This window comes from Barbus barbus (genome assembly GCF_936440315.1).
Source record: "Barbus barbus genome assembly, chromosome: 40".
In the NCBI taxonomy this organism is placed as follows: domain Eukaryota; kingdom Metazoa; phylum Chordata; class Actinopteri; order Cypriniformes; family Cyprinidae; genus Barbus; species Barbus barbus.
This window is the reverse complement of record NC_136718.1, coordinates 24,468,986-24,495,024: the sequence shown is the minus strand read 5'-3', so window position 1 is coordinate 24,495,024 and position 26,039 is coordinate 24,468,986. Positions and strand designations below refer to the sequence as shown.

The window sequence follows — 26,039 nt, the reverse complement described above, 5'->3', positions numbered from 1 at the left end:
TTAATATACAGGTCCTTTTCAAAAAATTAGCATATTGTGATAAAGGTCATTATTTTCTGTAATGTACTGATAAACATTAGACTTTCATATATTTTAGATTCATTACAACACAACTGAAGTAGTTCAAGCCTTTTATTGTTTTAATATTGATGATTTTGGCATACAGCTCATGAAAACCCAAAATTCCTATCTCAAAAAATTAGCATATCATGAAAAGGTTCTCTAAACGAGCTATTAACCTAATCATCTGAATCAACTAATTAACTCTAAACACCTGCAAAAGATTCCTGAGGCTTTTAAAAACTCCCAGCCTGGTTCATTACTCAAAACCGCAATCATGGGTAAGACTGCCGACCTGACTGCTGTCCAGAAGGCCATCATTGACACCCTCAAGCAAGAGGGTAAGACACAGAAAGACATTTCTGAACGAATAGGCTGTTCCCAGAGTGCTGTATCAAGGCACCTCAGTGGGAAGTCTGTGGGAAGGAAAAAGTGTGGCAGAAAACGCAGCACAACGAGAAGAGGTGACCGGACCCTGAGGAAGATTGTGGAGAAGGACCGATTCCAGGCCTTGGGGGACCTGCGGAAGCAGTGGACTGAGTCTGGAGTAGGAACATCCAGAGCCACCGTGTACCGGCGTGTGCAGGAAATGGGCTACAGGTGCCGCATTCCCCAGGTCAAGCCACTTTTGAACAGAGAAGCAGCACTGGACTGTTGCTCAGTGGTCCAAAGTACTTTTTTCGGATGAAAGCAAATTTTGCATGTCATTCGGAAATCAAGGTGCCAGAGTCTGGAGGAAGACTGGGGAGAGGGAAATGCCAAAATGCCTGAAGTCCAGTGTCAAGTACCCACAGTCAGTGATGCTGGTGTTGGTCCACTGTGTTTTATCAAGGGCAGGGTCAATGCAGCTAGCTATCAGGAGATTTTGGAGCACTTCATGCTTCCATCTGCTGAAAAGCTTTATGGAGATTATTTCATTTTTCAGCACGACCTGGCACCTGCTCACAGTGCCAAAACCACTGGTAAATGGTTTACTGACCATGGTATTACTGTGCTCAATTGGCCTGCCAACTCTCCTGACCTGAACCCCATAGAGAATCTGTGGGATATTGTGAAGAGAAAGTTGAGAGACGCAAGACCCAACACTCTGGATGAGCTTAAGGCCGCTATCGAAGCATCCTGGGCCTCCATAACACCTCAGCAGTGCCACAGGCTGATTGCCTCCATGCCACGCCGCATTGAAGCAGTCATTTCTGCAAAAGGATTCCCGACCAAGTATTGGGTGCATAACTGAACATAATTATTTGAAGGTTGACTTTTTTTGTATTAAAAACACTTTTCTTTTATTGGTCGGATGAAATATGCTAATGTTTTGAGATAGGAATTTTGGGTTTTCATGAGCTGTATGCCAAAATCATCAATATTAAAACAATAAAAGGCTTGAACTACTTCAGTTGTGTTGTAATGAATCTAAAATATATGAAAGTCTAATGTTTATCAGTACATTACAGAAAATAATGAACTTCATCACAATATGCTAATTTTTTGAAAAGGACCTGTATTTCTGCCGCAGTGTCTTCCAAGTTAAACCGAACTTTTATTTTGACGGGTTGCCTGGAATACCTTTACAGTTCTGTGTGTATATGATATGACGCTAGTTTTACTCGAATCAAATGGTAAAATGCTCATGAAGTGACTCTCAGAGCAGGTCTGGAGATGTTGTTCATGTGTTTATGTCCTCATTTAGTGAGACGGCAGACGCTGAAATCACCGCGAGCGTCACGCGAGCTTCAGTCTGTGTTTAGTAAACAAACGGCGCGATATAGAGAGCAGACTGCTCCGTGCGCTTTCGAAACGCTCTCGCGGAGGTCAAACACTGATCTATCAGCACCGCGCCGCTTCTAGTCAAACACACCTAGTGCTGCAGGATTATTGGCTCACTGACGTTAATGAGATTAACCAGCCCGATCTCACGGTAATTCGTACATATTTTACGAGGTGGCTAATTCGTATGAGGTGACCTCACTCGTACAAATTCATACGATTTTTGCTTAATCGTAAGTATTTTACGAGTTGCCAATTCGTATGAATTTGTACGAATGACCAACATCTAACCCCGCCACTAAACCTACCTGTCACTGGGGTTTAGACAAATCGTACTAAATCGTACGAGTGAGTTCGTATGAATTCGTACGAATTAGCCACCTCGTAAAATACGTACGAATTGCCGTGAGATAGCGTTGGATTAACCCCTTAGGTATCGAAATTTGGTACCTAACGACAAGACGTTTTTCGATACTCGGTGGTATCGAGGCAATTCGGTCGGTGCCTAAAAAGTATCGAACTCGATACCCAGCCCTAATTTGAATGAAGTTTAGTTATTAAAAGTTTTATGTATTACTACGAATAATAATCTTTGTATTAGTTTTTATTATATTTTTTAAATAATTGTCCTTGCTCTTGCAATGCTTGCTATTGTTGTTTAATATTATGATTGTTGGGTTTGTAGAATGTCTTAAATGTGAGATGAGTGGGAATATATGAAGCAGTTTGGTATAACAACACAGTTAAATTATTCATCATGACTATTCATATCATCATGACTTAGTCTTCAGCTTTCTGCTCGTACTTCGCTTCCTCTGTCAAACTCTCAGGCTGATAAAAGATTTATACCAGACAAAATAGTTTTATTAACCAATTTTTGGTTTTAGATAAGACATTTTTTCTTCTAATAGTGTCTGCGTCCACTCGACAGGAAATTTCTTTGATTTTTGAAGCAGCCACAGAAAATGTTAGCATTGTGTTCTGCTCTGTAATGAGTGGATAAATATGGGCAGTTTCCATATTCAGAAGGGGACAAACATCCCTTTTTTTTATTTTTTATTTTAAGGGGTGTCAATAGTAGGTGATCAATTTTTAGATCTTTCTCCCTGAACATGAACTTCAGTGTCAAAATACTGTCTCAAATGGTGGCCTCAGTTTATACATTCAGCCTCATTGCCAACAGTTCTTGTAGACTTCCATCACCATCACATGTTCGGTCAATGTGACGTTTAATGAAAGTACCATCAAGCAAAAGCAGCTCTTCTCTGAGATGAGCTGAACCTCAGATGCTCAACCAGGAACACAATGGTGGTGATTCCCAGCAGACCAGACAGAACCAGACGAATCAGAGCCTCAGTGACGCCACAGTGACCTGGATAATCTGAAAGAGAAGAGAAATGATATAGATATGAAGTAAACAGCTTTGGTCACTGTGGCAGGAATAGAGTCCTGTGGTAAATGTAGTTTGAGTTGTCACCTTCCTGTCGTGGGCAGATCTCTTTCATGGGAAGATGGATGGTTTTGTTGTTCACTGGGTTTGCAGCCGTGCAGCTGTAGGTATCTGGATCATTATAATGAAGTTCTAATGGTAAACTGAGGTAGATGCTGAGATCAGGATTGCTCGTCTGATTCAGCACTTCACCTCCTTTATACCATGAGATGGACACACCTCGATCATTTTTCACAGAGCAGACCACAGAGCAGATCTCCTCCATTGACTGTGGCTGCTTTAAATGACCTGGAAGAGATTTGTTTTGTAAGGTTACATTTTTTTTGTCCATACTTGGAAGCTGTAGGGTGTGGGTATCATTTCTTTTGTAAATTATGTTTTTACAGTTTTCATTAGACACAGACGTAGTCTAATGTATTGTAATTTGGTTTGATGGGGAATTTGTTGACTCACCTTGAGTTTGGTTTACACTAACAAGAGACCTGATGACAGGCACAGAAACGGGCCCTTTAAGAAAAGAAGACACTTTGAGGTGGAATTTGCAGGAAAAACAAAAATGCATGATGAACAATGTATGAATGTTTGCCAGTGATTGCTGACACAATATAATGAACAATGAAATGAGATATGACAACTGACTCAGCATTAATAGTGGCTTCTGAACTAATTATTGCATATATATGCTGTAGACAAGTCTACTTTGTTTTTGCCGTTGTCTTGAATGTATTAAATTAACTGTTTTTTGTGACTTTACTCTAAAGCAGGGGTGGGGAACGTTGATCCTGGAGGGCTGGTGTCCCTGCAAAGTTTAGCTCCAACCCTAATCAAATACACCTGAACAAGCTAATCAAGGTCTTCAGGATACAGGTAGGTTTTATTTTTTTCAGGTTTGGAGCTAAACTCTGGTTAAACTCGCCCAGTAGCACCATACGTATCCCTTCTAGCCTTTACCCTAAACTCTGCAGAGCAGTGGCCCTCCAGGATCAACGTTCCCCACCCCTGCTATAGAGTTAGGTGAGCAGTTTTTCTTTAAATGGAAACAGGGTCATTTCCAAGTTCAGTGATCAAAATAGCATTAAAATCTCACTTATCTATGAATTAAAAAACTGGGAGAACATTTAAGGGTTCATGACCTGAAGGTGGTAGAATCCTTGATTTATGCTCTACAATATATATGTCTCCACTTTTCATTTCTCTCATGGACATTTTCCAGCTGTTTTGAATATATATATATATATTTTTTTTTAATCAACTTTTCAAACTCCTCCTAGGCTGTTGGTTTGATTCACATGAAACTTGGCACACTTCATCCCCAGACCCTCATGCCAAAAAGTACTAATGATGCTGAAAACATTTTTCCAGACATGAATGAATGTATTGCTGTCCAATTAAATTGAAGAGACAATATTGCCAAACATACATTCCCTCATTTTCCTGAAAATTGCTGAAAGTTTTTTTTTTTTTTCTGTTTCTTATGAAGCTAAAACTTACTGTAAACATCCACTCTGAACCTTTTCTCTGAGACAGATCCACTGTGGGGAGAAACTTGATAAAGTCCAGAGTCGCTGGTGCTGATGTTCCAGATGGTCAGAGCTCCAGTCTTTGGGTCCATTTTCACTCTGCCGGTTCGTTTCTCATAAAAAGGCTCAAAACCCTGATACATCTGTGCGATACGGACAGTTTGATCACCTCCTTCAAACAGCCATGTTATTTCACTGAGACTCTCAGTGTCTCTTGTTTGTAGCGTGAGAACATCTCCCTCCATCACAGTCTTTAACTCATCGCCATTCACAAGATCTGAAAGAATAATAAAACTGGTTAGATATGAGCTACATTTAGTGCTAGAAAATATACAGATCATGTGCAGAATAGCATACTACCATATTACTTGTACTATTTCTGCAGTATTTATTGCTGTATGCATAAAATGCCTGTTAAACTGACTTTTGTTATATGATTTACAGTGACAGATGAACAGAGAGGAATAACAATTGATTTTTAATGTTTTTTCTAGATTTCTTGAATTAAACACAATATAGTGAGGTAATGACAAGGATTTTTGAAACTGTTGCATAATTGAATATAATTTTACATGGTGTATAAAAATGACTGTACAGTCTTGTATTCTGTATGTAGAAACATTATGCATTTTTTTTAAACAATCACTGGCAGACCCATTTCTCAATATTTAGGCCACTTTTTCTAAACCCTTTACACAGTGAGCACAGCATCAGTCTATCTGTGCTAAACCCTGGATCATTTATCATTGCTTTGACACAAAATACATTCAGTGACTACATCTGTCAGATTACATGAATTGTTTTCTCACTCAAAGCCAAAACTTGATGAACCTACAGGCCAGTTTGCACTTTCTCATGGCCTTTGCATAACTCTTAAACTTAAGATCAAAACCTAACACAATATAAAACTGAATAAGACAGAAAACTGGTATATTTCTAATATTGAAAAACTATTAGATGTAGTGGAACACCTACACACGATAGTCTCAATTTTATTACAATCTATGCAACAATATGGACAACTAAGAAATAATTTTGTACTGTAATGTAAACTTGGACTATGTAACATACCGCAGTGAATTCGAAGCAGCAGAGATCTGTCATTCTTGTCTTGTAGAGGCAAACATTGTTTAAAGATACTTGTTTTTGGGTGTGATTAAGTTTGTTAGCTGACAAGTGAAATGGACAAGTTTGCAGGTGTAATGGGTTAATTTGAGAGACGCATGAAGTGTTTTGGTAGTTTTAATGCATTTTGAATATGAAATTAACTGCTGTGCCAAGATGAAACTTGCTAAGGAGAACTGTGTGAGGAGTTTTGAAAAAGTGAGCTAAATATCGAGAAATATGTCCGAGCAATTGTTAAAAAAGAAAAGCTAAAATTAAATAAAAGCTAAAAATTTAGCTAAAACCTACAATTAAAAATAAAGTAGTTTGTTCAGAGAGCTTTAATTGAGATTTTGAAGAAATTCATTTTCAACTTGAATTTGAGAAAGTTTCCTGGAGCCCACCTCAGTGAACATGTAATTTTCTCTCTTTTTTTTTTTTGTACTATACTTCTCAAACAAACTACACTACCAGATCTAGCACACTACATTACCCGCCGTATCCACCCTGGCCTCATATCCTTCCTCTGTTTCCTTTGCAGTGATGAGAGTGTAAATGGACACCAAACCATGTCCTTTGAATCCTTCGCTTATGATGTGTTAAGTAAGTCTGATTTGTCATTTGTATTGTTTTATTTATTTGGATTGGCTATTTTATTATTTTGTATTGAAAGAACATATATTGTTGATATATTTGATTAATTGTTAGTATGAGTGCAATGTAAAAAAAATGGAATGGGCTATTTACTTAAAATGATGATGGTAACAATATTACACTTTTGAGTAGTTTTTACGACTTTATTTTTTAATGGAATCTACCTGAAAAAAATCATGTAAAAATCTCCTAAATTAATTAATCTGTGACACAATGAATTTAATATAATTGGTGAAATGTACTCATTTATTTGAAGTTGATTCTCAGAATTCTGCGATTTTGAGTGAGGCCTGTTTGCGTTTGACTGAGTTATTTTGTATATTTAAAAGACTGTATACAGCCAAACAGCTCAAGTAGGAAAATACTTGAAAAATACTGGAAAGTACTGCACTAGCAAAGCTTCTGCCCACTGAACAAGGCTTAAATCCTTATAGGAGTAGTATCCATAACCATAAGCTCTACTCTTCTGCACAATGGAAACTTCAATGTAACAGAAACTCTTTCAAATGTCAAACATAACTGAACATTAACCATTAATAGATGTTTCCCTTCACTCAAAAATACATAAAATAGCATTTAATTTCTAAATTTACTCTCCATCCAGCTATACGCAAAGCATGCTGGGAACTAACAATCACCTCTCAAATAAAACTGCAAAATTGAGCTAATTCTCTTAAAATAAATAGCCTTCTTTCCTTCATTTTTTTTAGTTTAATCAGTTCCTCAATTCAAGCCTCAAAACTGCTGAAGTTTCCTTTAAAAAAAATGGTTTTATTAGTAAGAAGTCCTCAATATTTTCTAATACAACACTGAATCACAATTTCTTTAATGAAATATACACTATTTTAAAGTATCACCTTAATTTTTTTAATGAAAATTACAAGGCCAATGATTCATTTTTTAATGGAGTGGATCTGTGAATCTTGTCAGTCTGTTCCATCCTTCAACTTCATGTCATGTGAACTACTCAAGACAGAACTAAATTAAATAAACGGCTGGTGTTTGTCCCTTCAGGGATGCCACCAAGTTTTTATATGCCCTATGAACTAGGAAACAATTAACATCAGAGATCCAGCAGTTCCAGACCTTATTTAGAACCATATTTGCAACAAACTTGGAATTGAATTATTTTTATGATTTCAAAACTATACAACCAGAATTCTGGAAATGTTGGGACGTTTTTTAAATTTGAATAAAATGAAAACTAACAGAGTTTCAAATCTCATGAGCCAGTATTTTATTCACAATAGAACATACATAACGTAATAGTTTTGGTGTTGGATTTGGTCCCATTCTTGCCTGATATAGGTTTCCAGCTGCTGAAGAGTCTGTGGTTGTCTTTGACGTATGTTTTGTTTACTGATGTTCCAAATGTTCTCTATAGGTGAAAGATCTGGACTGCAGGCAGGCCAACTCAGCACCTGGACTCTTCTACTACAAAGCCATGCTGTTGTAATAGCTGCAGTATGTGGTTTTGCATTGTCCTGTTGAAATACACATCGTCTGGAGGGGAGCATATTCTGCTCTTAAATCTTTATATACCTTTCAGTATTCATAGTGCTTTCCAAAACATGCAAGCTGCCCATACCGTATGCACTTATGCACCCCCATACCATCAGAGATGCTGGCTTTTGAACTGAATGCTCCCTCCTCTTTAGCCTGGAGGACATGGTGTCCGTGATTTCTGACAAGAATATCAAATTTGGACTCGTCTGACCATAGAACACTCTTCCATTTTGAAACAGTCCGTTTTAAATGAGCCTTGGCCCACAGGACACAACGGCGCTTCTGGACCATGTTCACATATGGCTTCCCTTTTGCATGATAGAGCTTTACCTGGCATCTGCAGATGGCACGGTGGATTGTGTTTACAGACAGTGGTTTCTGGAAGTATTCCTGGGCCCATTTAGTAATGTCAATGACAGAATCATGCCGATGAGTGATGCAGTGTCGTCTGAGGGCCTGAAGACCACGGGCATCCAACAAAGGTCTTCGGCCTTGTCCCTTACGCACAGAGATTTCTCCAGTTTCTCTGAAACTTTTGATGATGTTATGCACTGTAGGTGATGAGATTTGCAAAGCCTTTGCAATTTGAATTTGAGTAACATTGTTTTTAAAGTATTCCACAATCTTTTTACACACTCTTTCACAGATTGGAGAGCCTCTGCCCATCTTTAATTCTGAGAGACTCTGCCTCTCTAAGACATCCCTTTTATAACTAATCATGTTACAGACCTGATGTCAATCAACTTAATTAGTTGCTAGATGTTCTCCCAGCTGAATCTTTTAAACATGCATTGCTTTTTCAGCCCTTTGTTGCCCCCGTGCCGACTTTTTTGAGACCTGTAGCAGGCATCAAATTTGAAATGAGCTCATTTAGTGTATAAAAGTGTAAAATTTCTCCGTTTAAACATTTATGTTCTCTATGTTCTATTGTGAAAAAAAGAATTGGCTCATGTGATCTCAAAGTCTTTTAGTTTTCATTTTATTAAAATGAAAAAAAACGTCCTAACATTTCCGGAATTCGGGTTGTATAATAAAATAAATGAACACATTTTTTTTGATGCACAGCCTTAAGTACACATGACAAAATGTCACTAACGATAACTATAGATCTGAGAAATAATGCATTTATAAAGAAATTCAATGAATTTATAACTTATTTACATAATATATATTCTTAACACTATAAAAACTAAACAGACTGACAAGCTAAAACAGCAGACACTAGAAACCTATAATAATGCTGCTGTAAAGTTTAAAGCATGGTATAGAAAAAGGTACAAAGGAAACATAAAATAATGTGGCAGGAAGTGGTCCGCTTTCCAAATACGTAATGCATTTATAATATTTGTAAATGTTCTTTATGCTGCTGTGCATAATGACCTATATATTAGTGACAAAATTTTTATATATAAAACTGAAAAGGACAAATCAAGTTTACATTTGTCAGCCTCATAATAAGGTTGTCTTAATATTTCTATGTTGAGGTTTTAGAACATGTTTTTCAGTAACTATAGTAACTTATTGTCCAGATCGCAGAGAATTTTCAGAAACACTGTCATGTTAGAAACTTAAGAAGCACAAGACTTTTATGCTGCATGAATTGACTAAACTGTTGAAAATGTTCCAGTAAGTCCCTTGAACAGTGACCACAACCACTAAAACAAAAGAGAAAAGAAAATATGTTAAAGATTTATCTTACCCTCCATACAGATGAAAAACACCATGAAAACCCACATGCTGATGGACATTTTGATTGACATATGTTGGGTTGATTATCTTGATGACCCTTCTGGAGTTCAAACTCATCTGATGAGCGTTAAGTGAAGACTTTAGGACTCTATGATTTTCATCAGGAAGTGACACACTAACCACAAAGTCAGATGTTACCAACTACATATAGCAGGAAGAAACCTGTCAACAATGAACTATTATTTAACAGCCTTTTATCTTAGTTACTGGGGTTTTGTAAACTAATATAGACCATAAATCTAGAAGAATGTAGACCTTCACTTTGGCATGTTACTCTCTCTTCTTAGTCTTCTGTTCCAGCAGTCACAATATGATTTTGTATTGTTTGAACTGAGCTGGACGATGACATCACTGAATTCAACAATGAAATGCCTTTAACTGAAAATTGAGTGTTTAATCTAGTCATTTTACATTGACAAACTATTTTCCTATTTTGATATTGTGCAGTTGCTTTTTTGTATTGGTAAAATCGTTATAAAGGTGACTTGACTTGTATTGTATTGTATAACTTTATTGTCCACCTGAGTGGAAAATTGTCTTTGGGTCACCAGCACAATAAAATTAGTAACTACATACAAAATAGAATCACATTCACTAGTCATGTCACACATATTACATAAGAGAATAAAAAGATACAGTTCATACTGTTTGATTAAACACTTGCTGAATTAATGATTTTAATTGCATTTGGGATAAAGGACATCTTAAGCACATTTGTATGCACTAGAGGAACTCTATAACGTCTACCTGACTTCTAAGGTTCAAACTGGCTGAAAAGAGGATAAGAATTATCTGCAAGAATAACTCTCGCCGCCTTCTTTGTCCTTTCTACATAAAAGTTGTATTATTTGGCTCGGAGGCCTGACAATTATTTTATTTGCCATGGATACAATTCCGGAAAGTTTGTTCTTGAGTCTGCTCAAACCAGGCAGAAAGATGAAAGTTTAAAACACTTTCAATAATGGATTTATACACAAGTTCCAAGATGTACTAAACACCAAGACCACTAAACCGTCTGAGAAGGAAAAGTCGCTGAGAGCATCGTTTAAAAATATAATTTTCACAATTTTACACCTTTAACTGCAGGACTTTCAATGTCAGCTGATGAATTGAACGGATTTTCTATTGACAGACTGTGGCAACATGAAAAGGCCTCCAGTTCATCATTTTAGATGTTTATTCATTGATTAAAGTAAAAAAGTAAAGCCGTGACGTATTGTCAAGTATGGTGACCCATACTCGAAATTGGTGCTCTGCGTTTAACCCATCCAAGTGCACACACACAGCAGTGAGTAGTGAACAAATGCACACACACACACACACACACACACACACCGTGAACACACACCCGGAGCAGTGGGCAGCCATGCTGCGGCGCCCGGGGAGCAGTTGGGGGTTCGGTGCCTTGCTCAAGGGCACCTCAGTCGTGGTATTGAGGGTGGAGACAGCGCTGTACATTCGAACCCGCAACCTTTGGATTACGAGTCCGACTCTCTAACCATTGGGCCACGACTAGTAGAACATGCAGGAGTTCTGATTGCCACCAATAAAAAAACAAAAAACAATCAGAGATCGTTTCATTGAAGCTTTTCTAGTCTTACAAATTTCAAATGCAAATTTAAAAAAAGGCTCCCAACACAGTAAAGCACATTCATTTCAGCACACTCTCAGTTTTTTGGTACAGGTTCTGAGGCTAACAGTACAGATAATTCTAGCAGCATCTAAACATGATGTCCTTTTCTTTACGCTGTGTGGTTATTTGAAGACAGTGTCTTAAAGACACTAAGTTCAGTTCATAATAACTATCATAAGGATTGCAGGCGAGTCATAAATCTGGTGAGGGCACTTCTCATCTGGGCAGCTGTTCAAATTCCTAAACAATCCTAACAAACTAAATATTTTCCCTTCAAAGTTGAGCTGCAGCACATCACTGGAACAGAACAAAACATTTACACCAAGCACTGATATAAACTTACATGATTCACTGTCATAGTTTAACATATAGCAACTAATGGTGCTACAGACCCTAAAAAGAATCATAAACGTTAAGCATACATAAGAGTGGATACATGTGGTGCATTAGTGACTTTCTTGGCCCCAAGTACAGTTTTTTTTTTACATGTCTCTTTCGGCTATCGAGAACCACAGAATAAAATGAATAAAAACAAAGTTTAAACATAACAATTTTTCTATAAAATATAACATTTGATTATATAAATGATTCAAAGGAATTACTACAAAACTAATATATAGTTATTCTCTGGAAGCTAGAAGTTAGACCATCTGTCACCTTCCAGATACCAAATACATTGCCATATCATTAACAGCAGAATAGTTACACTAGTTTTAATAAAATTATGATTAGGTATTCATTATATACTAGAAGAGGAGGTGATTAGAAATTCACCCCATATTTGATAGATAAGATATACCTATATGGACCTTAATCACCTTATACCATACTGATGGTAAACAGAATAAAAACCCACATCTAAGAGACACACTGGGATTGAAATCAGCTGTACCACTAGATGGCACCAAAACTTTTCAATGAACCACAGCTTTTCTGACTGGACAAGATCATTTATTTGGGCATCAATAGCCAAGGAGACTCAAGCACACAACATTAATAAATGAATATGGCACTTTTATTCTTATACAATAATACAACTAATACTAATATTAAAACCTCAAAAGGGCAAAGCAGTAGGTTAAGATGGTTATCACATATAGGCATAGGCGTAATTTACGGGTGGGACATGTCCCCACCACTTTTTACCAGGCTCGATATTGTCCCCACCACTTTTAAAAAGTAACTGAAAAATAGATTGCGTAAGGTATGTATTAAAGGAAAAGCACCATCTACAAATCGTCACTCTTCATAATCTAATTCATTCATTTAACAAATTTTTCCGCCGGTCAGAAGTTTTTCAACATCCTCAAAGATGAATATTAAGTCTCGTTGTGAAACTATCGCGAGATACGCGATATGCGTCATGGGATATGTAGTTTCCTTTCCCTATAATTAATTAGTCTACAGATCCTGTACCTCTTTTAAAATTTATTTGTAGTCTACAATGTTAATACTGTATTTTAGTCTTAAGGTCTCTGCACACTGAGTCCGAAATTTTCGCATGCGTTTTTTCGCATTCGCAATCTTAAAAATTCGTCACGCACAGAGACCTTGCACACTGTAAGTAAATCGTGACGTATTGTCAAGTACGTCAAGTATTGTCACTGAGTCCAATGCGTTTTAATTAATCCGTTGCGAAAGAATTCGCAAAACTATACAAAATGTCTTCAAGCAGTGAGGATGATTTTGTTGGCCTCTCTCTTTTTAAAAAAAGAAAAAGGAAATATTGGGTCCATCCAATCCTTAGATTGGGCAGAGAGGAAGGAGAGTTCCACCTCCTTATCAAAGAGCTGCGGGATTATCCCGAGAGATTCAAAGTTTATTTCAGGATGTCAGTGCCTCAGTTTGATACTTTGCTAGCGATACTGAATCCACATATTAAAAAGAAGACCACCAATTTCCGTGAACCAATTTATCCTGAACAGAGACTGTCTGAGGTATGGACACACACACAGACACAGACACAGACACACACACAGACACACACACACCCCGAACTGCGGCATCGGAAAGGTGCGCGCCAGGCATAAAAAATAGGCAACAGCAGTTCTTTATATTCTGTATCTTTGTATTCCGCAATTTGTTTGTCATAAAGTGCTCTGTGCTGCAAGACGAAGTGTATTAATTTGTCTGACACCATTTTGGATTTTGGCTTTCGCTTGTACGGTGGCTCTGAATGGTCAAAACACCTTCTCAAAGCATCTCAAAATGCTTTATACGGATGCGAGAAACGCAAAAAAATCGAACCCGATCCGATTTTTTTTGACGGACGACAATTTCGGAGGCAGTGTGCAAACGTGATTGACAACGTGAGGTCGTATTTATTTTTCAACGTGCGAAAATTTCGGACGAAAAATTCGGACTCAGTGTGCAATGGCCTTTACTGTGCGTGGCTGCTTCACTAAAAAGCTTCTTGTATCACTTCCACGCTTTCTTTTGGACATTTTGTTAATGTTTTAACATTTATGCTATAGGTAGCAACATTTACCGTTAACTAGCCTTTACATGTGGGGTGGGGGAGGAAAAAATAGAGCTTTTATAAAAACGTCATAAAAAAAAGATTCGTCAAAACAATTTCATTTATTTAATTAATAAAGGTAGTTTAACTATTTCAAACACAAATTAACTCTCATTCATGTTTTACACAAGGTTTTGCGTAGTTCAGGATTGGTTAAATTATTTGATTGGATGAGGAAACATGTTGTGGGCTTGTCTTGACTCTTGAGGTAATGTTGATTCTTCGTTCAGCGCGTGCATTGATCACCTACTTTTAGCAAGTTGTCCTTTTAGCAAGTTGTTCCACATTGTGAATGTTACGTTTTTCTTATTTGGATTTTTATAGACATATTTGTGAATGTGATGCATGTGTGGAAATTAAGTGCATTTCCAACTCTGAACTCAGTCCCCAAGTAAATTCGGTTATTAAATAAACAAATAGCAAAACGTTTTGTGCGGTGTCCCCACCACTTTTCAAAGCAAAGTTACGCCACTGCATATAGGCCTATACTTCAATTAATAGCTATGAGACAAATCCCAAATGACCTAGAATAAGTAAACAATCAACGAGCAGAAAGGTATTCAGCAGAGGGTTTAAACACCTTAAAATTAGTTCATGTGCCTGCCAATTATACACGATTTCATTACACAGCAAACACCTAAAAAGGTACAAAAATCCACAAGTGCATCCATTAAATCACACTTCAATACACGCCACAATATCACTTAGTATGGGCCAAAACCACTCTGGCTAACTACTTAGCCGTCGTCAATATAAAACAATATGAAAAATGGCACATGAAAGAGGATAACCTGCCCTAATACAATCACATTAAACCAGGACTCCCTGGCGAATAAGACACTTCATATATACACACACACAATTCAATAAACCATAAAGGCAGATAATGGGCTGCTGGCCTTCTTACCCGCTACCGGACATGGGGTACAGCGCTCGGGAAGATAACCGGCGGCCGCCGAACTCTAGGGAACCCCCAAAACTACAAACTATCCCTCCCAATCACTTCACACACGTCCCGTCCCGTCCCGTCCCGTCCCGTCCCGTCCCGTCACGGTAGCCTCGGCAAGAAGCTCAGCAGCACTCACATGCAAAATCCCTCCCAAACAACAACAGACCTCATACCTTTATCGATTCCATTAGAAATACAGCACAGGTGTTTGTCCCTTTCCCCTAATGAGACGTAATGCAGATACTGCGGGTGCAACCACTGTCGCCCCTTCTCTTGCCTAAATGAAGGGCTTACAATAACGTGCTGGTTTGTTTCAAAACCAGATGACAGAAATAAATAGAAGCTAGAAGTTCGTGATCTGTGCGATCAGATAAAACAATTTAAGAAAACAAGATTTGAACTATTGCACGATTGCAAAATACAAAAGAAAACTGGTTTTGGAAGTAGGTCTATTAATTTTGAGGGCGGAGCATAGAAGGCACATCACGCGACACGTGGCCTACAGGCGTGTTCTCTGTTCCAACTTACTTTCTCTTTTAATTTGGTTACAAACATGTGCTAATGGCGTCCAGTTCAGGTAAGACTCAAATCTAAACAAATAGATATGTTTAACACGTTAAAATACGGTAGTTACTTAACACATAGCGCAGTAATTATTTTATTTTGCTTATTAAATGACACAGTATTTATTTAATAAATCGGGACGACATAGGCCTACTGGTACAAGTGTTATAAAGGCCTGCTTTGGGGATTTGTTTCTTGGAGCAATTGGTTTAATTTCCGCGTGTAGGCTATAGCATGCAAATATGATAAGAATAGGCAACGTTTGTCACCACTTTAAATTATACTGTTTCACAATTTTCAGTAGGTTATTACATATAGTTCTGCCTAACCACTTCATCAAGAGCTAATATTTTCTTAATTTTTGCCATTTGTGGACACAAAACTATAGGCTAGTAGGCTAACTTACTCGTGTTATTTTGCTTAAAGCAAAAAGATGATTTATTTTTAAACCTTTTGAGTATGTTTACAGGGAAAAAAATGTTTAGAGATCCACCCACGCACAGGCCAAAAGCCAGCTGAATGTGAATGCAAGTAGGAAATGGTAACCAGGGCTGCGTTTCGTAGAACCTTTGGCACCAAATGTTCGATGGCGATGCTTTTGGGAAACGCAGCCGAGCATATTTAACGACTGACTTGCGTTCCCTCGCAAATCTTTTGCGTTCTAGCGAAACCAGTTGAGTTCGGACAAACTCTGATTGCAGTGGTTCATACAGCTCCGTTCACAATGGAGCGGTTCATAGAGTTTATTTTATTGGACTCAAGTAACAGGTCTATAAATAGGCTACAGTCAGTGCTTAGTTCAAGGCACGGTTTTGGGACATTCTAAAACGCTTAATGTTTTAAAACAGTGACATTGGAGGACTAAATTCAGTAATAATAAATACTGATAAAATTATTAGGCAAATATTAATAACCTTATTAATAATATTACTATTTATAAAGCAGAATAGACTATGAACTCAATGCCCTGCACGTAGAAAACTCTTAAGGTAGGATAATGAACAAAGACTGTTATTTAAAAATACCAAATCTGTTTACAGTTTATAGCCTACTACACACAGAAAAGCAGATGAGCCCAGAACGGAACTGCTTGCAGTGGGTCATAAAATGCTTAATGCGGCTTAATGACGATAAGACCAAATATGCTATATTATAGGCCTATATGTTTTAAAAATGTTTACTGTGTGTGTGGGAGGGGAGGGGGAGGAGGGTTACATGGATTAATAGTTGAGAAATTATTTAAATTAAGATAATTTGATAGAGGATTTGTGAAATTTGAAATGATGCATGTTATTTTATTTGCAGTTAGAAGAGTGACCTAATAGTAAGTCAGCAATTTTATGTCAATTCATAATTTTCAATGTTGCACATGTTTAAAGGTGCACTATGCAGACATTCTAGTTATTGTTAAGCACAACATTCATACTTTGCCCCTCCTCATGGGTGGGAATCTACTTGAAACCCCAGAAGCAAGTACAACATCAGTACAAGCAATACATCAACAATTTTGTACTTTTTGTTGTTTATAAGTCTAAGGGATGAAAAGATAAATTAAACAAGAATAAATGGAAGACCAAGATTTTTGCTCATGGATAAAGAATTTTGTATACAAAATGAAGAAATGAACAACATATTCAAGAGATAAATGTTTGGATTTTCATAATAACAAATAACACCTTTGAGGACGAAATTGTGAACCACATTTAGAGCCAAAAAATAAGAACCAAAATCAATTAGAAATGCTACAAACAAAAAGAAATGGCTGTTTCTTCCATGAGGCCACAAAATGAACAACTTTCATCAATGTCAGAATATTTAAAAATGGAGGCTTTAACATGGTAGATTTTATGAAGGATTTTATAATGGACTTCCTTAACCTTGTTGGATATACAAAACTTGCTCAGAAAAAGCCAATCTATATATGTGTTATAAGCAAATACCAGTAGATTTTGCCTGTTGGGATAATCTTGCTTTTATTTGAAAACATTTGCGAATATGTCTGTTGTTGCACTTCCTGTCTAAAATATTAACACCACCCAAAAGTAAAGCAGGATAACATTATACCCTTACTAAACATTAGGTGATTTTTAATTAATTGGATTAAACTAGTGCTGTCAAATGGATTAATCGCATCCAAAATAAACGTTTTTGTTTACTTAATATGTGTGTACTGTATATATTTGTATATATAAATACAAACACATACATGTGTATATTTAAGAAAAATGTTGCGTTTATATATTAAATATATTTATGTATTATATAATTTATATGAATATAGATGCATGCAAATGCATGTAAATATTTTCAAAATATATACTGTATGTGTGTGTCTTTTATATATACATAATCAATATAGACAGTACACACACATATATTACGTAAACAAAAACTTATTTTATTTTACACATACAGCATACAGTATATAATAGTTATTCTCTGGAAGCTGGAATGAGTTAGATCAGGGGTGGGCAAACTTTTTGACTTGAGGGCCACATCAAGTTTTCCACATTAAGTGAGGGGCCGCATAATGTTTATGACAAATGAAGCTTTGATTTTTTTAAAATTGACACTCACTTACTACTGTACTGCATGTATACTTGTACATACATGGCAGTTATTTTCTTGTACCATCTCTACCTATTTATATGAGCACTTTATGACACACAGATAAGTTGCATTGGTGTACAAGTCGATGTATAAGACACATTTTATAATTTCATTCAGAAATAATGTAAAAAACTAAACGTTTACAAACATTAGAAACATGTCTTTATTCCCTACACTCCACAAAAAGTCCTGTAAATTGAGCAGTGTTCAGAATAGAAAAAAGACGAAAATATAAGTAAAAAACAAACACAAATTATAGTGGCATTCACCATAAACATATTATAAACGCCCAGCCTTAAATATTTAACGTGAAACTGAAACTATAGCGGCGTGGTTGCTGAAAAATGTACAATACAAACTCACTTGCCTTTTCTCATTCATCACCAATCCTAATGTGCACGCTTTGCGCTTGACCTTGATTGCTTTATATAAATAGCCTTGGAAATTACAGCACGTTTCAGATTAAAAAATGCGATTTGTAATCCAGAAACTTTTTCAAAAGAAAACACAAACGCACGTCTCTTTGCTGAGCCTCGGTGAATCAGCAGCATCCAAAACTGAATGGAACAAAAAGTGTTCGTTTATGCACGAGTGCACTTGTTAAATGAAGGAGGCGGATTGTATAAAATGGATAAAAAAAGTTTATTAATGAGCTGCAGTTTTATTACATCACGTGCTGACACAGATGCAGTGTATCGCCACGGGTCATCAATAAGGTGCAGATTGGTCCTCAGTTTGAGTACATTATTTCAAATCATTTTACAGTGTTTCCAACACACTTTCAAACACCTAACACCTAACTCATCAAAAATCAACAAGTTCACCAAGCAATAACGGCTTATCCAAGTGACTGCAGCAGAACGCATGCGAGAGAGACGAGGCAGCGCAGTGAGTGGGAATTGACCGAACGTGGCACTTGCGGGAGTTCACACTGAACGCAATACCCGCAACCTCACACCAGATTTCAGATTGATGCTTGCCTCAATTAATGCTTGAAGAATGCACTTCCAGCAGCCATGATAAACAGCAGTTGGTGGGTAAAGTTTTCTATGCACAATTTGATTTGACGAAAGTCACGAGACCGATTACTATATCTATCCATTCATATTAATGGATAAAAATCAAATTTAAAATAAGCATGTAACGACCACAAACGGAGGAAAATAGAGGAGTAAATGTACAGATACATCACTTAAAATGTACTCAAGTAAAAGTACACAATTTAACTACTCAAAAAAGTACAATTACTGATAAAAACTAGGCTACTTAATTACTGTAACGTGAGTATTTGTAATTCGTTACTTCACACCCCTGCTTATTCTGATTATATAATGGTAAATATTATAATATCATAGCACAACAACAGTGATCAGCAATAATGATAAGCCTAATACTCACAATAAAAATAATAAGGTCATATAGATCAGGGGTTTTCAACCTTTTAGGACATGCGCCCCCCTAAGTTTGCCTAATTTCTCCCCCCCCCCCGCGAGCCCAAAGTGTGCGAACATCATTCCCTTTTTGTTTGCTGCGTTTCCAGTGCGTAGCATTAAGAAACATAAACATATAACCAGTTTACCTGATTCAGTGTGATGGCTGAGACAGGACACTAAACTGTATTAAAGATTTTCAGTCAAGAATAGTGAGTGATTTTTCTCTTTGCGTTTTGTTGTTTTGTTAACGTTACATGACTAGTTCCCCCCAAAAATAAATATTCTGTCATCTGTCTGTCAATTCTGTCGTAATGTTTTATTTTTATACCATCATTTACTCAAAAGTTGTTTTAAACCTGAATGAGTTTCTTTCTTCTGCTGAACATAAATGCTATTTTGAAGAAGGTGGAAAACCAAACAGTTGCTGGTCCTCAGTGACTTCCATAGGATTTTTCTTTCCTGCTATCAAAGTCAATGTGGATCAGCAACTGTTTGGTTACCCTCATTCTTCAAAATATCTTCTTTTGGGTTCAGCACAAGAAATTAATAGAGGTTTGGGACAACGTGAGTGAGTAAATAATGACAGAAATTAAAATTTAGGGTGAATTATCCCTTTAATGACAGTCGACAGCATGTTTAGTGTCCTGTCTCTTTAAGAGCTGCACGCATCTAATATACAGGCACGCATCCGTTTCTCTCTTAACTATTTACTTTCATTTTAGAGATAACCAACTGAGTCTGTATGTAAACCTTGTGTGTTTTGACAGTATTAGCGCAAAAGATAAATTAGTTGAGTAATCTGGCGCTGTTAGACAGGCTTTTTAGTGCGCGTGCTTCAGGTGTATGCGCTCAGAAAAAGGGCACCTCAGACCAGCGCGCGAATGAAACATTTAAGCAGCAAGGCTTGTGTGCAAATAATGTACTTTTGCGATCGCGAATAAGTGCAGTGTCCTGTCAGAGTAACTCTACTGCTGTATGTCGTGTAGTACAGTATATAGAGACGGAGGCACCAGAACTGTATTTGACAATGTGTGCTGTAGCACGATACTACGATATTTCTTCAAAAGCAGATCGTGGAGACATTTTTATCGTCCACGATCAAAAATCGTCATATCGCACACCCCTATTTTACACCATTCTCACTGTCGCCGAACAGTGGGAGCCAGATTGCCCCCTAGCGGATGGCTGAAGAATTGAAAGCTCGTATTCATAAATCTTCAAGGCAATGTCTCTGAATTAATTGATGCTCGCGCCCCACAGGTTGAAAACCCCTGATATAGATCATAACACAGTCTCGGAGGTATAGCAAATTCGTCAGTGTTAAATTCCCAGCGTTAAAGCATGTCAGAGTAAAGTGTTGACGTTATAGAGTTAGATTTTGAGAAATTAACACTATCCGAGTTAGAAGCTGATTTGATTCAGTGTAAAACCACAGTGTTACAGGTAACCAACACTTGCCGGTGTTATTTCCAACACCCTGGTATTTATGCAGCGCTGTCACTGAAGAATCTTCAAGGCGCCATTTTCCCTCAGTTTCAGAATAGAAACTGGTGAGTCAAGCTACCTCAGTGTTTGTATTTTATAGACTTTCTGTATGGAAATACAGTTATGAATGTACTGTTAGTTAAATGACTTAAGACAAAGGGACGAATTTTAAATTTGGGCGGATCAATCGTGGTTGTTTGTGGAGTTCGTCGAACTAAGCAGTACTTTCTTGACTTCTATATGTAGTCTATATGTAATACTTATTCTATACTTCTATCTTTGAATTTAATGTCATGTTAAGTAATTTAATGTACGTGCGTGTTTTAATGGCCGCGTTTTGCACTTTCACAGACATTAAGTAGTTGTATGCCCATGGACATGTAAGTTAACGTTACTTTGGACATGGACAATACGTTTTTTTTTTCTCCCGCATGGTGCCTAAAAGCATAACGTACATGTGAACGGAATTTCTGTCTCAGTAAAGGCTATTTTGTGCGCTGTTACAGCCACCAGTCTGTAAAAAAATAAATACATTTGAATTTCCTCAATTTTCCTCAAGTTACGTGTGTGTGTGTGTGTGTGTGTGTATGTATGTATGTATGGAAATGTATGTATGTTTCTTTTCAGCTTATTAAAAGGATTCTACTTGAGAAACCAGGTGGTGTAGCAATCCTAAAGGATTATGAGGATACTGGGAGCATATGTGATAGTTCCAGACGACAAATGGTGAACATGTTAGCTGCACACATGACAGAAACTGAAGGGTATATTATTCCTTAATGTTACATTGCATTTTTACTTTCTTAATTTTTTTTTAGTGTGTAATACCATTGTATTGTTTCTGTAATACATTTTAAATTAGGAGGATTCCACAACGACTGACCAAGGAAAAATATGCCCATGGCATCATCAGCTTGTTCCCAGCCCTGAAAGATCCACGGTCTAAGAAAGGCTATGTAAGTTGTAATAAAATAAATTTAGAGAGCAGCTCCCATCAGCATCTGTGAATTGGTGCATTTCTTTTGTTAAATGCAGGTTTGTTCCTTCATCACAACTCTGCAACCTGTGTGTCAAGTAGAATTGCATGTTGTGTTTTGTTGTACTTAGGAGCATTTCTATGATGCACAGAGTGGATCAGCCTTCCTGGCTTGGAGGCTGAAGACTATACAAAGAAAGACAAAGCTTTGTCTCATCAGGAGTATAAACAACGAACATCAATTTGAGGAGGAGCAGTGTAAACGGGCTATTTCTTTGATGACCCATACCAATGATCAGGAGACCATATTCCAGAAGATGCGAGAGGCATTTGAGTATCGACAGAGACTGATCCACAAGACTGAAACTTCAGCTACAGTTTTGTCACTGTTCCCAAGACTGTTGGACACAAAAGGATTAGTAAGTTTAAAATGACTGTGGATATTACTGTAAATAAAGTGTCAGTAAGGAAGCATATAATCAATCCACACAGTTTAACTGGTATATTGAAAGTCTTTTGAAGTAACATCAATTAGGTCTGATAAATTCAAACGTCAATTAATGTTAAAACAACATTTTTGTCAGTCAAATGTTAAAACAATCTTGCATACCACATTAACGTTTATGTTGCCAACAATGTTTTGAGTTTGAGCCGATCTTCTCACTTCAAAAAGACTTGGAATAAACTATTTGAATTGTATGAATTAATATCATGCTACCTTTACGTTTTGGAGTTTCAAAGTGTTGGTAGCTGTTGATTTTCATTATATTTGCATTTCACGAAGCTGAGAGAGTGAGTATTAAAGATATCTTTTGTGTTTCAAAGAATGACATCAGGGTGGTAAGTTTTCATTTTGGGTGAACTCTCCCTTAATGTTCTGCTCCTTGCTTGCTTTTTTTTTCTCCCCCGTGTATCTTAATGTTTTAGATTCTTCAAGACTTCAGCCTTCTCTTTGGACCTGAAACGTCTGCTACTTCTAGAAAGGTGGCCATCATACAAACCAAAGTTGATAAAGGAGGCATCAATGCTTGGAACAGCTTTTACAATCAGCCAGAGAGGAACAAGGGGAATCCTGTGAAGACATCTTGAAAAGTATTTATATATTAGATATATTTGCATAATTTATTTTCGTAATGTTTTTGTTGTTGTCGATTTGATTAAATTTGTATGACATACTAGTTTTTAGTAGTTGAATCAATTGTTTTTGCAGGTTGGGACAGTGATATGTCCACTTTACTTCTGCTGTTGCACGTCCTGTCACCTCAACCAGCTGGGAGAAAGAGGACTACTAAGATCAGTGCACGTCAAGCCGTGGATCACCTCGTAGATTTTCATAAGGTGTGTTATGATTTCATGAATTTGTACATACTCTAAACTCCATAAATCACTGAACTGAATGTTCTTTTGAATATATTCTGGTATTTGATTTAGGGATGCCAACGATTAATCAACAATTGCTTAATTGTCGATAATCCTTTAAACTGATTAAGCATGGACGTCATTAAAGGATTAGTTCACTCCAGAATGAAAATTTCCTAATAATTTACTAACCTATTGTCATCCAGGATGTTCATTCTTTTCTTTAGTCAAGAATAAATTAAGGTTTTTGAGGAAAACATTCCAGGATTCTTCTCCATATAGACGAGATCAACAGGTTTAGTTTCAGTGCAGCTTCAGAGGGCTCTACACGATCCAAGCCGGGGAATAAGGGTCTTATCTAACGAAATTACCATTTTCTTAAAATACAGAAATTTATATACTTTTTAACCACAAATTCTTGTCTTGCAGTATGACTTTCTTGCGTTACGTAGACTACTGTATCGGTGCAGTTTACGTTCCGTTGAGTAAGACTAGATGTTCCCTTGTCTAGTTAGTCTCTCGACATTAAGTATATTAAGTAGGGGCCATATAAATCCCCGAACAGCATTTATTTGAAATTTAAATATTTTGTAATATTTTAAAAAGTATATGTTTTTTATTTTTATAGTGTAAAGCCCTTTGAAACTGCAATTTGAACCTTTGCTGACATGGATGCACGCATGTACCATTTGCCAGTGCGTTATTGATTCGTTGTATATTAGCCATTACATTTAATAATTAAATGGTTCTATTAAGTTATCCTTCACTGATTATTTTGTATAATCCTAGCCTTTTATTTACAATAAAAACATTTTCTTTGGGTGAGGATTACATTTTACGTTTATTCATTTAGCTGACGCTTTTATCCAAAGCGACTTACAATTGCTATATATGTCAGAGGTCGCACGCCTCTGGAGCAACTAGGGGTTAAGTGTCTTGCTCAGGGACACATTGGTGTCTCACAGTGGATTCGAACCCGGGTCTCTCACACCAAAGGCATGCGTCTTATCCACTGCGCCATCACCACCCTACATATACACAGGATATTTGCGTTTTGAGTGTCATTTGACATCTAGCATTATTATAGTTAATGATTAATCAATTAATTGATCGTTAATTTTATTGACGATCGATCATGGGAATTTTTTGAAATTGACATTATTAATGTGATTGCAATTCTTTTTTCCATACATTTCTTTCAGTCATGCCGGAGTCTTGAAGAGCACTTGGATGCAGATGAACGTCGACAGCCGTATCTTCTTGCATCAGGAACCAGCAGACGAGCTATCAGCAGCTACTACATCGTCATGGATAAAAAGCTTATCTTGTGCCAGGGAACCACATCACTTGCAGCGTTTGATGAGCTTTTCAAGGTCCACTTCGTTTTCAGTTTAAATTATGATGAAGCACTTCGCAGCATGTATACTTTCATCCAGACCGCTGTCTTTGGTATTGATGTGGGAACCACCAAAGCAACCCCAAAAGTTGAGGATTTGCGAGCCAAGTTGCTGAATGATGTATAGGTGTTACGTTTGCCGGACACTTCATCATTCAAGTGCATACTTGATTCGACATCTCAAACTGTCCCATGGTTTATATCCTGGCAAAAAGTTTCATTTGTTGTGTGCACAGGATGGTTGTTCTTTGGAGTTTAAAAGTTACTGTGGTTTCAGACGACAGTAACTCTTTTTCACAGTGACACTAGTGACACTGAACTTCCGAGTTGCTCTGATGAAATATCAGATTCAACTGTCATCACATCTGTAGGTATGCCGGCTCTGCCTATGAGTGGACCAAACAGTTCATCATCTTTTGGAGTGCTGGGCACACATGAAGATTTGAGTAATGCTGACTGTTCTGTGTCCAAAAAACATTTTCTCTTGATGCAAATGGAGGCCGTTTTTGAGCATCTGCATGCATTTCAGGTTGAAGAACTTGATCATTTTTGCATTGTAAAGCAACATGAACTGCAGCACCTCAAGCCCTTTGACCTTCAGATGTCATATGACTCCGATTCGTTGTTAAAGATTGTTGCATTTTGTAGAGCACTGAAACTGCATGTGCTATGTTGTTAAATAAACAGTTGTGGCTTTGAAGTGTTTTGTTTAGCCTTTTTTAAAATTCTCAACATGTAACAGTTTAACATTTTACAACAGTTTGGAGTTTATTGCAGTGTTGTTATTGAACTCTAATAGTGTTACATTTTAACACCATATTAGTGTTGGTAATATCAACACTTTTGAAAGTGTTACATTAACAATCATGTGGTGGTATCCATATATACACTAACAAAGTGTTAAATTTAACTCTCTTGTTGTTAAATTTTCGATTTCTGATAATTCTTCACCTGAAATGTTTGTCTTTTCATCCTTTATGGACTGATTTAACCCAAACCTTGCTTACTCGAGGTATGTGGTTCCAAAAACGCAGTAAGTTCATTCAACACACAGTATGTTCCTGGTTAAAACTCAAGATATTCTCAACAGAGCAACTAATCAACGAGTCACTATGGAAACGGACGCTAAGAAAAAGCGTGAATTATATGAATACAAATATGCATGTAAATATTTTTAAAATATATACTGTATGAGTGCGTATTGAGATATACGTGATCAATATACACAGTACACACACATATACACATGTGGTCAGAATTGTTGGTACCCTTGGTAAATATGATCAAAGAAGGCTGTGAAAATAAATTA

The 26,039-nt window shown here is 37.0% G+C and overlaps 2 protein-coding genes across 5 annotated transcripts; one reads left to right on the top strand and one right to left on the bottom strand.

The window, feature by feature from the left end:
* Nucleotides 1-2,450: 2,450 nt before the first annotated feature.
* On the bottom strand, nucleotides 2,451-15,373 carry LOC306859908 (CD48 antigen-like). Of its 2 annotated transcripts, none has more exons than XM_079401307.1 (5): nucleotides 15,081-15,373; nucleotides 4,766-5,071; nucleotides 3,728-3,781; nucleotides 3,302-3,562; nucleotides 2,451-3,205 (listed from the first exon to the last, which is right to left on the bottom strand). In XM_079401307.1, the coding sequence occupies exons 2-5, from the start codon at nucleotides 5,037-5,039 to the stop codon at nucleotides 3,069-3,071; spliced, it is 726 nt and encodes a 241-aa protein (XP_079257433.1). In that variant the 5' UTR covers nucleotides 5,040-5,071; nucleotides 15,081-15,373; the 3' UTR covers nucleotides 2,451-3,068. The 2 variants fall into 2 exon arrangements, with proteins under 2 accessions (XP_079257433.1, XP_079257434.1); XM_079401308.1 differs by lacking the exon at nucleotides 15,081-15,373 and adding an exon at nucleotides 14,866-15,022 and having other exon boundaries at nucleotides 2,670-3,205.
* Nucleotides 15,374-15,430: 57 nt separating this feature from the next.
* Nucleotides 15,431-25,434, top strand: LOC306859913 (uncharacterized protein). Of its 3 annotated transcripts, none has more exons than XM_079401317.1 (7): nucleotides 15,431-15,484; nucleotides 21,627-21,763; nucleotides 21,862-21,955; nucleotides 22,107-22,394; nucleotides 22,903-23,067; nucleotides 23,186-23,313; nucleotides 24,537-25,428. In XM_079401317.1, the coding sequence occupies exons 2-5, from the start codon at nucleotides 21,723-21,725 to the stop codon at nucleotides 23,062-23,064; spliced, it is 585 nt and encodes a 194-aa protein (XP_079257443.1). In that variant the 5' UTR covers nucleotides 15,431-15,484; nucleotides 21,627-21,722; the 3' UTR covers nucleotides 23,065-23,067; nucleotides 23,186-23,313; nucleotides 24,537-25,428. The 3 variants fall into 3 exon arrangements, with proteins under 3 accessions (XP_079257443.1, XP_079257442.1, XP_079257444.1); XM_079401318.1 differs by lacking the exon at nucleotides 15,431-15,484 and adding an exon at nucleotides 19,240-21,064; XM_079401316.1 differs by lacking the exon at nucleotides 15,431-15,484 and having other exon boundaries at nucleotides 18,223-21,763; nucleotides 24,537-25,434.
* The last annotated feature ends 605 nt before the right edge of the window (nucleotides 25,435-26,039 follow it).

Coding starts and splice junctions, on each gene's coding strand:
- LOC306859908 (XM_079401307.1), bottom strand. CDS start 5,039: ATGGAGGGAGATGTTCTCACGCTACAAACAAGAGACACTGAGAGTCTC. Junction 3,782..4,765: donor GTTCAGAGTGGATGTTTACA/GTAAGTTTTAGC, acceptor CTTTTCTTAAAG/GGCCCGTTTCTGTGCCTGTC. Junction 3,206..3,301: donor GATCTGCCCACGACAGGAAG/GTGACAACTCAA, acceptor CTTCTCTTTCAG/ATTATCCAGGTCACTGTGGC.
- LOC306859913 (XM_079401316.1), top strand. CDS start 21,591: ATGTATGTATGGAAATGTATGTATGTTTCTTTTCAGCTTATTAAAAGG. Junction 21,956..22,106: donor CACGGTCTAAGAAAGGCTAT/GTAAGTTGTAAT, acceptor TGTTGTACTTAG/GAGCATTTCTATGATGCACA. Junction 22,395..22,902: donor TGTTGGACACAAAAGGATTA/GTAAGTTTAAAA, acceptor TTAATGTTTTAG/ATTCTTCAAGACTTCAGCCT.